Source organism: Hemiscyllium ocellatum, chromosome 24, assembly GCF_020745735.1.
Source record: "Hemiscyllium ocellatum isolate sHemOce1 chromosome 24, sHemOce1.pat.X.cur, whole genome shotgun sequence".
Lineage (NCBI taxonomy): Eukaryota > Metazoa > Chordata > Chondrichthyes > Orectolobiformes > Hemiscylliidae > Hemiscyllium > Hemiscyllium ocellatum.
The window spans coordinates 13,302,425-13,315,152 of NC_083424.1; the positions used below are offsets into that span (position 1 = coordinate 13,302,425).

The following is a 12,728-nucleotide window of genomic DNA, read 5'->3' on the forward strand; positions in this document are numbered from 1 at the left end:
GCAATTACTGGTGCTGAATACCACGTTATTAGCATCCTACAGTTTACCATTAACCAGAAACTGAACCAGATTAGCCATTTAAATATTGACGTGACAAGAGCAGGTCAAAGGCTGGGATTCTGCAGTGAACAACTCAACTCCTGACTTTGCAAAGGCTGTTCGCCATGTGCAAGACACGTGTCAAGAGTGTGCTGGGATACTCCACGCTTGCCTGGATGGGTGCAGCTTTGACAACACTCAGCAAGCTTGACACCATCCAGGACAAGGCAACTGAATCGATTGGCACCAACTCCACAAACTTCAACAATCACTCGCAATACACAGTGGCAGTCATGTGTACCATCTACAATAACTCGTCAAACACCTTTGAAACCTAACCTTGGAAGGAGAAGGGGCAGAAACTACATGGGAATAGCACCACCTGCAAATTCCCTCCAACTCACTCTCCATCCTAACTTGGAAATGTAATGCCATTCTTTCAATGCCGCTGGGTCAGAATCCCGGACCTTATTCCCCAATGGCATTGTGGATGAAACTACACTATTGTGGACTACAGTGGTTGAAGGCAACTGCTCACCACCACCTCCTCAAGGCCTATTAGGAATGGAAAATAAACACTGTCCAGACAATGACACCCATATCGCAAGGATGAATTTAATAAAAAGACCTCTTTGGAAGGAGGGCAAGGAGAATAAATTTTGTCTAAACGATGATCAATCTGGTGATGTACCATAGAAAGAGGTTGAGGCCATTCAGTCCTCTGAACCTACCCCATCATTCCACATGATTGTGGCTGAACGAACACTTCAATCCCTTTTACACACCACACCCTGCTCACCGCGCCCCCCCCCCCCCCCCCACACCCGCCACCCCCCACCCCACCTCACCCCACCACTCCTCCAATCAGGAACCTATCAACCGCAACCTTAAACAAACTCACAGACTGAGCTTTCACAGCCTATTAGGGTGGAGAATTCCAATTAATTTCACTTCATCTTAGACCTAAATGGCAACCCCCTTATTTTAAAAGTGTAGCTCCCCCGGTTCTGCACTCCCCAACTAGGGAAAGAGTTTACCTGTGTTTTCCCTGCCTTTTCCTTTGGGTATACCATAACTTACGATCAGATGGCCTCTCATATTTCAAAGCTCTAGCGGTTACAGGTAAGGTTTGCTGAGTGTCTGTTTACAACAGAGTCCTGCCATCCTGGGAACAAGTCCAATGAATCCTTGTAATGCTCCCTCCATGAAACAAACTGTTAACTTCTTGCAGCAGACTTTGTGATCCAACAGAGGGCACATGAAGAATGCTAGAATGTGGGACTCACTTACACGAGGACTGGTTGAGGTGAACGACATAGATACATTGAAGGGAAAGCGAGATAAACACATGAGGGAGAAAGGAAGCGAATGGTAGGTTAATAAGGTGATGGGAAAGAGGGTGGGGGAAAGCTGAAATGGAACATAAGCACAGACATAGACCCAATGGGCTGAATGGTTATTATTTGGTTTTAAGCACCACAGAGCAAAGACATTTTTCTCCCTTTGGCACAGAGGCTCAGTGATTGGCATTGTGGCTCCATGGTTAGCAATGCTGCCTAACAGCACCAGGGACCTTGGTTCGATTCCAGCCTTGAGCAACCATCTGTGCAGAGTTTGGACATTCTCCCCATGTTTGCATGGGTTTGCTCTGGTTTCCTCCCCAGTCCAAAGACATACAGGTTGGATGGATTGGCCATGGGAAATGTAGCGATAGGATGGACGTTGTGGATCTGGGTAGGATACTCATGGACCTAACGGCCTGCTTCCACACTGTAGGCATTCCATGAGTTATCGAACATTGGGTCAGTGCTGGTGAATGGGTGATATATGGAAGTAATTTCAACACCCGATACTTGTCTGAAGTAAAAATCTCAGTGATTGGTAAGATACTGATGATAAAAGAAAAATAAATTACTCTATTGATCCCAAGATTGTGCATCTGGGTATCTTTCTATCAACGATGGTGCCATAAGTGACTTGTAAACTTTTCACTGTACTCATGTGGGTACATGGGACATTAAAATTAATTCAGTTTAGTCACTAAATTGCCCGTGTTGATATTTAGAAACACAACTCCCACTAATAGGTTTATACAAGCTGGATTTTGTAACTGACTCACTCCAATGTTTCTGTGTTCTATTGAGTGAACTAAGGTGTATTCCTTCAATACAGAAGTTGGGGGTGAAGGGGATTTGAACAGCCAAGACACATTCATAAACACAAACATACCTCTTTGACTCGGAGCTTTTCATCAACCAAGTTAACACTAAGCATCGGACGGATGCTGGACATCAGCTGCCACCACTGCCACTGTCTGATCATCCAGTATTTCTTAATGTTCTTCTGAATACAACAAAGAGCTAAACGCTGCGTCTGGAGAAAGGGAAAAGCCAACACAATCAACTCACTCAATACCAGAGAATACAGGCCATTCTGAAATGGAACATTCAGGCAGGAGGAACCAGGCCGTTAGATTGTGGTTAGGATTTATATTTTGATTCTTTCCCCTTTGAGTACACATTGGAGATGGGGTTTAAGAACATTGGAGATGGTGTTTAAGACCATGGGAGAAGGAGTTTAAGGTCATTGGAGAAGGGGTTTAAGGCCATGGGGAAGGGGTTTAAAGCCATGGAGAAGGAGGTTAAGGTCATTGGAGAATAGGATTAAGGCCATGGGGAAGGGGTTTAAGGCCACTGGAGATAGGGTTTAAGCCCATGGGGAAGGAGTTTAAGACCATGGGGAAGGGATTTAAGGCCATTGGAGATGGGGTTTAAGGCCATGGGGAAGGGGTTTAAGGCCATTGGAGAAGAGGTTTAAGGCCATGGGGAAGGGGTTTAAGGCCATGGGGAAGGGGTTTAAGGCCATTGGAGAAGAGGTTTAAGGCCATGGAGAAGGGGTTTAAGGCCATTGGAGAAGAGGTTTAAGGCCATGGGGAAGGGGTTTAAGGCCTTGGGGAAGGGGTTTAAGGCCTTGGGGAAGAGGTTTAAGGCCATGGAGAAGGGGTTTAAGGCCATTGGAGAAGAGATTTGAGGCCATGGGGAAGGGGTTTAAGGCCTTGGGGAAGAGGTTTAAGGCCATTGGAGATGGGGTTTAAGGCCATGGAGAAGGGGTTTAAGGCCATTGGAGAAGAGGTTTAAGGCCATGGGGAAGGGGTTTAAGGTCTTGGGAAAGAGGTTTAAGGCCACTGGAGATGGGGTTTAAGGCCTTGGGGAAGGGGTTTAAGGCCATTGGAGAATAGGATTAAGGCCATGAAGAAGGGGTTTAAGGCCATGGGGAAGGGGTTTAAGGTCATGGGGAAGAGGTTTAAGGCCGTTGGAGATGGGGTTTAAGGAGGACCGAGATTGGGTTTAAGGCCATTGGAGATGGGGTTTAAGGAGGTCGGAGATGGGGTTTCAGGCTGTTGGAGATGGGGTTTCAGGCCATTGAAATCAGCCGTGACTGAGCTTTACCTTCATCTTCTTGAATTGCTGGCGCCCAAGGAATCCCTGGCACATGGCCTGCAGCAAGATCAGGTTCCGGCAAATCAGCTTCTCACGCTGTTTCTCCAGACGGGAAACAACCCCAGCTTTGAAGAAGATCTGGATACCAATCCACATTCCAACATCAGTTTATTGTTTCATCTCATTTCATTCATTTGTTAGGTCAGAAGTCAGTCAGCACCAGGTTAGAGTTTAACAGATTTATTTGAAATCACAGCAAGCTAAGCAACTTTGAACAGCAAAACCTTTAATGCAACCAAACTTCTTAAAACCTAATGAGGAACATACTAAAGGGGATATCTCAGTGAGATGAGCACACTGGCACATCAAACATTGGGGCAGAACTCCAAAAGTTTATGATTTGAAACACATCTGTTGGACTATAACCTGGTGTTGCTTCACTTCTAACCTTGTCCACCCCAGTCCAACACTACACCTCCATATCATTCATTAGATTTTAGAGTATTTCTTTTCAGGAACTGATTCATTTCTTACATGGTCTCCTTTTGAGTGCACAGTGTGTGCCCTAGAGGTGGATAAACATGCAGGTCACATGAAATTAAGTGGTGGGAAAATGCTCATGGAGAAGTTGGGCTGAATGGCCTGTTTTTGTGCTGTAACTTATGAATTGGAACAAAACCGACTCTTCAGCTCGAGAAGGTCACTAAGGCCAGCAGGAAGGATATATGACAAGCAGATCTTCAGAAATGAATTGTGCTCCCAGAGAATTTTGGCAAAATGTCACGAGCAATGAGAATTACAACTTGTGTCTGTATTCTGTTGGACACATTCAGTGAAAAGGCTACAATGATTCAAATGTAGGATAAATCAGCTTCTGAACATGAAAACTTACCAAGAAACTGACTGATTATTCTAATTACACAGAATTATACATGGTATAATTTTTAAAATATAAAAATTTTAATTAAAGTTTGACATCTATGATAGACTAACTTTTTCTCTATTGTTAATACTTGCTCATAAACAATTCTGTCAGGAGTGAGCCATGTGTTCAGAATGAATTTCCATTTTACCTTATTCACTCATGGGATGTGGGCATCTTTGGCTGGCCCAGCATTTATTGCCCATCCCTAGTTGCCCCTGAGAAGGTGATGGTAAGCTGCCCTCTTAAACTGCTGCAGGCCGTTTGCTATCGTACTGTTAGGGAGGGGATCCCAAGACACCCAGCGCCGGTGAAGGTACAGCGGTATATTTCCAAGTCGGGATGGTGAGTGGCTTGGAGGAGATCTTGCAGCTGATGATGTTCCCATGTTTCTGCTGCCCTTGTCCTTCTAGGTGTAAAGTTGAAAAGTGTGGTGCTGGAAAAGCACCTTCTCGGTGCAAGTCAACTTGGCCTTGGAAAGTGCTATCTAAGAAGATTTGGTGAATTTCTGCACTGCCTCTTATAAATTGCTGCTGCCACAGAGCATCGGTGGTAGAGAGTGTGAATGTTGAAGGTGAGGACGTAAGCGGGCCACTCTGGCCTGGATGGTGTCAAGCTTCTTGAGTGTTGTTGGAGCTGCACCCATCCACAGTCAGTGAGATGACTGTGAAGAAGTGAAACGAAGTGAATAAAGAATAGTGCAGCTCAGATTCTATTAAATATAATCCAACGGCGACCACATTTAATAGAGATACAGGATCAGGAGACCATTTGGTCCCTCAGGCCTGTTCCTCCATACCATGACTGATCTGAGACTTTATCCCAAATCCCAAAATACCTTTGATTAACAAAAACCTATCAATCTCAGTTTGAAATTAACATTTGATTTTGCAGCAAGTTATTTGAATTTTTTTTCAACTTTTGCATGTAGAATTATTTCCAAAATTCATTCCAGAATGACCACAATTTATAGCCAATTGTTTTCTCAGATATAGTTAGTTGTCAAACAGATAATCAGTTTAACCAATTCTCCTAAACATAAAGGGAGGCCCCCAGATATTGGGAGAGTGTGCAGTATGGGGAGGACAAGTGAACCAGCAGCCTAACTTACACACCTCCTAACTTTCATTTCCATCATTCAGTGAGCTCCAACCCTGTTGAATTATCTAACTAATCAATTATACCGTTCACTTCATCAACTGAGAGGCGATCCCAGAGATGAGGAATATCAAATTTCTTCCATTCTCTGAGTTTCTCTCCCTCATTCCCATCCACTACACTCTTTCTAATTTCTCCTACCCCTGCTTAACTCACCTGCATACTCTATGCCCACCTACTCTCTCTCCAGTTCCCCGTTCTTCCCCACTATTTCAACCTCACTGCCTCATTGTCTTTCTCCTGCATGGTACTCACCTCTTCTCTTTCTGATTGCCACCTGCCTCTCCCTGTCCAAAATATCTGTTCCATTATTCCCTGCCCATCACACTGACAAAACAAAGTAAGTTAGTCTTGGCTGCTCATGAGCAGTGCCACAGGGAATTAAATTGTGAATTAGATTGGACAGCCTGTTGCAAATTACACAGTGGAATACTAAAAGAGCCTCTCAACTAAAATTCCCAACATGTAATTCCTTCTTCCTTTGTTTTATTGACCATGATTTTTGAGACTATCATTACTGTGAAACTTTCACTGCAATTGTAAAGTTGATGCCAATCCATGTTGGCAGCACTGATGCAGTTCAACACAGAAACCCAATGGTCATAATGTTGAAAACCCCACATTGAATTCTTTTGAAATCATGTGTAAATCAGTTGAATGTGTACTTTTACATTATTTAACTCACCGAAAAATCCCTAAAAAAAAGGATTTTTAATGATGTACCAAGTTCAGAATATTAATGGATCATTAATGGATAATCTCTCTAGTCCTGAAAATTTAACTTTTTATTCATGGAATATCACTATTATTTCCCAGTATATTAAAATAAATCCATATCATTTTCATTATGTCTGTAAGTTTGTCGATGAAATGTTATTTACTACTGAGGTATTGTGGGGAACATTTAACATTACATGATGGGAAAAATTGGCCAACTCTTGAGTTATAGATCATTAAGTTAAAAAGCGTGACAAAACGTTGGGGACAGTAAACATGACAGGCTGAATGCATACAAAACAGTCCCACAGTCCAAAGATGTGCGGGTCAGGTGAATTGGCCAAGCTAAATTGCCCGTAGTGTTAGGTAAGGGATAAATGTAGGGGTATGGGTGGGTTGCGCTTCGGCGGGTCGGTGTGGACTTGTTGGGCCGAAGGGCCTGTTTCCACACTGTAAGTCTAGTCTAATCTAAAAAAACCTCTAACCTTGTAACAGCTCCTTGTATATTTTGAACTGCAGATTTTAGCTTAAAATGCTTGTACACAGAAACAAAGTTATGGAATGATGTGAATGATTGATGTTTTGAAAGATCAATAAGGCAAAGTTCAGTGTTTAAATTAGATTAGATTACTTACAGTGTGGAAACAGGCCCTTCGGCCCAACAAGTCCACACCGACCCGCCGAAGCGCAACCCACCCATACCCCTACCTCTACATTATCCCTTACCCCTATGGGCAATTTAGAATGGCCAATTCACCTGACCCGCACATCTTTGGACTGTGGGAGGAAACCGGAACACCCGGAGGAAACCCACACAGACACGGGGAGAACGTGCAAACTCCACACAGTCAGTCGCCTGAGTCGAGTGTTATGAATGGTAAACATTTCATCATAATCTGTCCCTTCTCAGCATATTTTAAAGTATATAAATGTTATCCTTTCCTTTGAAAAAACATAGACAGCCTGGGAAACTTTATATCTCTTCTCTCTTATATTCCTTACTGAAAAAAAAACTGCATGTGGTGTTTCCTTTTAATAATGACTGAATGTTTTTCAGTTCAAGGTTGCTTTTGATCCTTTATCTAAGTGTTGAGTTTGCTCTCACAGATCCCTATTTATTAATATCCAATTCAACACTAGCTTAAGAGAGTTGACCATTTAGGACTGAGAGGAGGAGAACTGTTTTAATTCAAAGGAATACGGATTTTTGGAATTCTCTATCGATCCCACTGAGAAGGGCAAGGGCAGCACCAGCAGATTTCTCTCCAAGATGCCTGTCATCTTGTTTTGGAACTATCACTGGATCAAAATCCTATAAATCCTAACAGCGCTGTTGGGATATCCCTGCACCCTGAGGATGGGCAGCAGTCTAAGAAATTGGCTCACCGCCACTTTGTCCAGGAGAGCAGTGATGGATAACAAATGCGGGTTAGGTATGTTTTGGCTCCGATCATTTCGCCCTGCCATTTTCGCTCTAAACTATTTTGGCACTCATTACTTTGGCGCTGAGCTGTTTTGGAGTTAATTCAGAATAAGAAAAAAAATGTCTTGTTTGGTTAAAGAAGAGAAGATGACTAACGACCCGATGTAATTTTCTCAACTAGGAAGAGTTGATCGTCAAAGCTGTAATGACCTGCTGTAGATTCAAATCTTGTTTTGTAATCATTTTCTTATTTAACAATTGTTAATAGTCATCTACTGCCTTGATGATACTTAAGCCCTTCTGTCTTCAAATTGGAAAACTGTGATACAATTTTCTTTCTATTTTCTTGTACAGCCCATACCAGAAATGGCTGGAAACATTTTAAGCAAGAGAGACAAACCAAAATTTTCACACGATGGTCATCTATATGTGTTTGATAAATGTAGCAAAATGTAGAAATTCGTTTTTATAATGAATAGGTTAAAAATAATGAATTAGATTTATTTCTTACAATGTAATAAAAACGAATTTCTTACGGGCCCTACAAGACTTTTTTTATTCTGAATTGGCACCAAAACAGCTCAGCGCCAAAGTAATGAGCGCCAAAACAGTTCAGAGCCAAAATGGCAGGGCCAAATGATCGGCGCCAAAAGGGCGGCGCCAAATAGACCCATTCCAAACAAATGCTGGCTTTGTCGTAGCAATGCCCACATCCTTCGAAAGAATAAAGAATGCTGTGGACGTTTCTGGACTTCCATCCCTAATGGCATTATGGGTCAACCGACAGCACACGGACTGCAGAGGTTTGAAAAGGCAGCTCACCATCACCTTCTCAAGGGAAACTAGGAAGGGGCAATAAATGCCGGCCCAGCCTGCGACGCCCACATCCCATGAGCGAATAAGAAGAAAAATCACTGGGTATATTCAGGAGGGATATTGATAGATATACAAGTATTAAGACTATTAGGGATAGGACGATAATTCAGGATGGTGCTACTCTTTATGTTCTTACATTCTTAATCGTATATCCCAAAATTTATTTCACTCTCCTTAAAATGATTAATACGTGACAGTAATTCAATACATTTTATTCACTAGTTGGCCATGTGAGAATTCTTAGGACTTGACCAGTTGCTGGGTGCTCATGTTCCCTTATAGTTAGAACCAGAATGAACTTCACACTGGGAAATTTATCCAAACAGGATCACTAATTAGATAGTGTCAGATAGATTTCTCAAACCTTTCTTCGAGATCAGCTACAGAAGCCATCAATTCAGCCCTGTGCACAAAATCAGGAATAATAAACCATCAGAAGACAGAATGATTGTTCGTCCTTTCTCTTGTAAAACTGCCAACTGAGTTCCGACAATAAATTCAACCTGATGACTCACCAGCCTCTGTTTCACGTGAGCCTCTTAACAGTGATGCTCCAGCTATACTGATAAACACCTGCCTGATGATACATACCCGACTCCGACCCATAAAAAAACTGTGTTTCTCCAAATCCAGCAGGGTGAGCAGTTCTTCTGTAGCCTGGAAAATAAATCAGCCATTCAATGACTTACCGGCAGCTTACAATTAACTAACAAATATTTCGCCACAGTTAGTAAAAAGACAAGACCACAACTTACTATCCCACACAATATAACCCAAAAAAACAAGGACACATCTGGGAACCTTGCCGAATGTCCACCTTTCAGCTAGATCACTGTTCTCTCTCACCAGTGCAGGGAACAGGACCATTTTGAAGTTGGAGGCTTTCAGAAATGTGTTGCTCCTTCCACCAGAGTTGGATGTTAAGAGAAAGGTTTCGTGATGCTATTCAAAGAACAGCAGGGGAATTTTCCTGGAGCCCTGGCAAAATTTACCGTTAAAGCAACAGCACAAAAATCAGCTCATCCATCTCCATGCTGATCTCAAACCTGACTGGGCTCCATTGCTGCCCGTTTCCTCACATAACACCAGCCCTTCCACTTCAACTAGGAATTCCTTTTTTTTGGCAAATATTTTAAGGCAGGCTCTCTGAACAAGCATAAATGGAAAATCTTTCTTTTAATCAATTCCCGACTTTATTAGTAAGGTGATTGTTTCTTGACAACAAATACAAATGTTCCACCATCCAAAGGTCTCTTTAATTGCAGATAAAACCAGAATTAATGACCATTTTAAGATAGTCACAAGTAGATCCAAAAAATGTGGTAAGCCAATGGAAATCATTATTGTGAGGAGCAGTTGAGGTGAACTACACAGATGCATTGAAGGGTGAACTACTTAAACACATGAGGGAGCAAAGCACAAGGGAATGTTTTGATGCAGCAAGCTGCAGAAAGTTGGAGATATTTTTCAACCAACCTGCTCAGAGAATGTTGTGACGCATCTCTGGAGTGGGTGGAGCTTGACCCCAGGCCTCATGGTACAGAGATAGGATTCACGGCAACACAAGCGTCCCAAGGAAACTCAAGTTGAGCAAACAAACACCACAATGAGCCTTTTGGGCTGAACTGTTTATTTCTGTGTTGTAACATAGACCATGTATTCATTGACTTCAAATTGTAATTGAGTCAAGCGCAGAGGAAAAAACTAATACAGTGATGAAATTCTGTCAGAAGTTTCACTCAGCACAATGTATGCTGCAGTGCCACGGTGGCTCAGTGGTTAGCACTGCTGCCTCACAGTGCCAGGAACCTGGGTTCAATTCCACCCTCAGGCAACTGCCTGTGTGGAGTTTGCACATTCTCCCTGTGTCTGTGTGGATTTCCTCCCACAGTCCAAAGATGTGCAGGTTACGGTGGATTGGCCATGGTAATTTGCCCCATGGGATAGCCATGCAAAAAACAGGGTTACAAGTTAGCCAGGAAAGACATAAAGAGAGAGCTAAGAAGACCCAGGAGGGGACACGAGAGGTCATTGGCAGATAAGATCAAGGAAAACCCCAAGGCTTTCTATGGGTATATTGGAAATAAAAAAATACTAGAGTAAGATCAGGACTAATCAAGGATAGTAATAGGAAGTTGTGCATGGAGTCTAAGGAGATGGGGAAGGGCTAAATGGATATTTTTCATCAGTATTCACACTGAAAAAGACAAGATTATTGAAGAGAATACTGGGATACAGGCTACTAGACAAGATGGGATTGAGGTTCACGAGGAGGCGGTGTTAGCAATTCTGGAAAGTGTGAAAATAGGTAAGTCCCCTGGCCAGATGGGATTTATCCTAGGATTCTCTGAAAGCCAGGGAGGAGATTGCAGAGCCTTTGGCTTTGATCTTTATGTCACAATTGTCTGGAGGAAGAATGCCAGAAGACGGAGGATAGCGAATGTTCCCTTGTTCAAGAAGGGGAGTAAAGACAACTCTAGCAATTATAGACCAGTGAGCATTACTTCGGTTGTTGGAAAAGATGATAAGATATAGGATTTATAATCATCTAGAGAGGAATAATTTGATTAGGGGTAGCCAACACAGTTTTCTGAAGGGAGGTTGTGTCGTATTGAGTTCTTTGAGAATATAACCAAACAGGTGGATGAGGATAAAGTGGTTGATGTGGTGTATGTGGATTTCAGTCAGGCCTTTGATAAGGTTCCCCACAATAGACTATTGCACAAAGTACGGAGGCATGGGATTGAGGGCAATTTAGTGGTTTGGATCAGAAATTGGCTAGCTGAGAAAAGACAGAGGGTAGTGGGTGATGGAAAATGTTCATCCTGGAGTTCAGTTACTAGTGGTGTACCACAAGGATCTGAATTGCGACCAATGTTGTTTGACATTTTTATAAATGAGCTGGACAAGGGCACAGAAGGATGGGTTAGTAGATTTGCGGATGACACTAAGGTCGGCAGAGTTGTGGATAATGCTGAAGGATATTGCTGGTTACAGAGGGATATAGATAAGCTGCAGAGCTGAGCTGAGAGGTGGCAAATGGAGTTTAATGCAGAAAAGTGTGAGGTGATTCATTTTTGAAGGATCAACATGAATACAGAGTACTGGGCTAATGGTAAGATTCTTGGCAGTGTAGATGAACAAGAGATCTTGGTGTCCATGTACGTAGATCCTTGAAAGTTACCACCCAGGTTGAGACGGTTGTTAAAAAGGCATACAGTGCGTTAGTTTTTATTGGGAGAGGGATTGAGTTTCGGAGCCATGAGATCATGTTGCAGCTGTACAAAACTCTGGTGTGACTGCACTGGGAGTATTGAGTACAGTTCTGGGCACCGCAATATCGGAGGATGTGGAAGCTTTGGAAAGGGTTCAGAGGAGATTTACTAGGATGTTGCCTGGGATGGAGGGAAGGTCTTTTGAGGAAAGGCTGAAGGACTTGAGGATGTTTTTGTTAGAGAGAAGAAGGTTGAGAGCTGACTTTTTGAGACTTATAAGGTAAGTAGAGGGTTAGATAAGGTGGACAGTGAGAGCCTTTTTCCTCAGATGAGGATGGCTAGCACAAGGGGACATACTTTTCAATTGAGGAGTGATAGATATAGGACAGATGTCAGAGGTAGTTTCTTTACTCAGAGAGTAGTAAGGGCGTGGACCGCCCTGCCTGCAATAGTAGTAGACTCGCCAACTTTAAGGGCATTTAAATGGTCATTGGAAAGACATATGGATGATAATGGAATAGTGCAGGTTAGATGGACTTTAAATTGGTTCCACACAAAGATGCAAAATCGAGGGTCAAAGGGCCTGTACTGTGCCATAATGTTCCATGTTCTATGTTTATAGAGATTGGGTGGGATGCTCTTCAGAGGGTTGGTGCAGACTGCAAGGGCCAAACAGCCTGCTTCCACTCTGTAGGAATTCTATGATTCCTGTTGATATTATTGTATCAAATCACAGAAATGTTAACCTACAAAACTTAGAAAAGCTGAGCAAATGAACAATAATGGACAGGAAAATACCCTCTGGTCCACTCGGACTGCCCCAAATGAGGTATTCTGTATAATACAATATGTGCCATCTCTACCCAGCCTGAAGGAAGGAGGAGCGAAAATCCAAATCAAAAATCTGAGCCTCTGATATTCCCAACTTCCTCAAAGGT

The 12,728-nt window shown here is 42.7% G+C and overlaps 1 protein-coding gene across 6 annotated transcripts in view; it reads right to left on the minus strand.

Annotated features, from left to right (window-relative positions):
- Positions 1 to 12,728, minus strand: part of LOC132827048 (unconventional myosin-XVIIIb-like) — a 350,661-nt gene that overhangs the window by 148,214 nt on the left and 189,719 nt on the right. For all 6 annotated transcript variants that reach the window (XM_060843476.1, XM_060843475.1, XM_060843474.1 and 3 more), the window contains 3 exons: positions 9,167 to 9,232; positions 3,489 to 3,617; positions 2,269 to 2,412 (listed from right to left, as the gene is read on the minus strand). In XM_060843476.1, the coding sequence (XP_060699459.1) occupies positions 2,269 to 2,412; positions 3,489 to 3,617; positions 9,167 to 9,232 (339 nt within the window). The remainder of the gene's footprint in view (positions 1 to 2,268; positions 2,413 to 3,488; positions 3,618 to 9,166; positions 9,233 to 12,728) is intronic.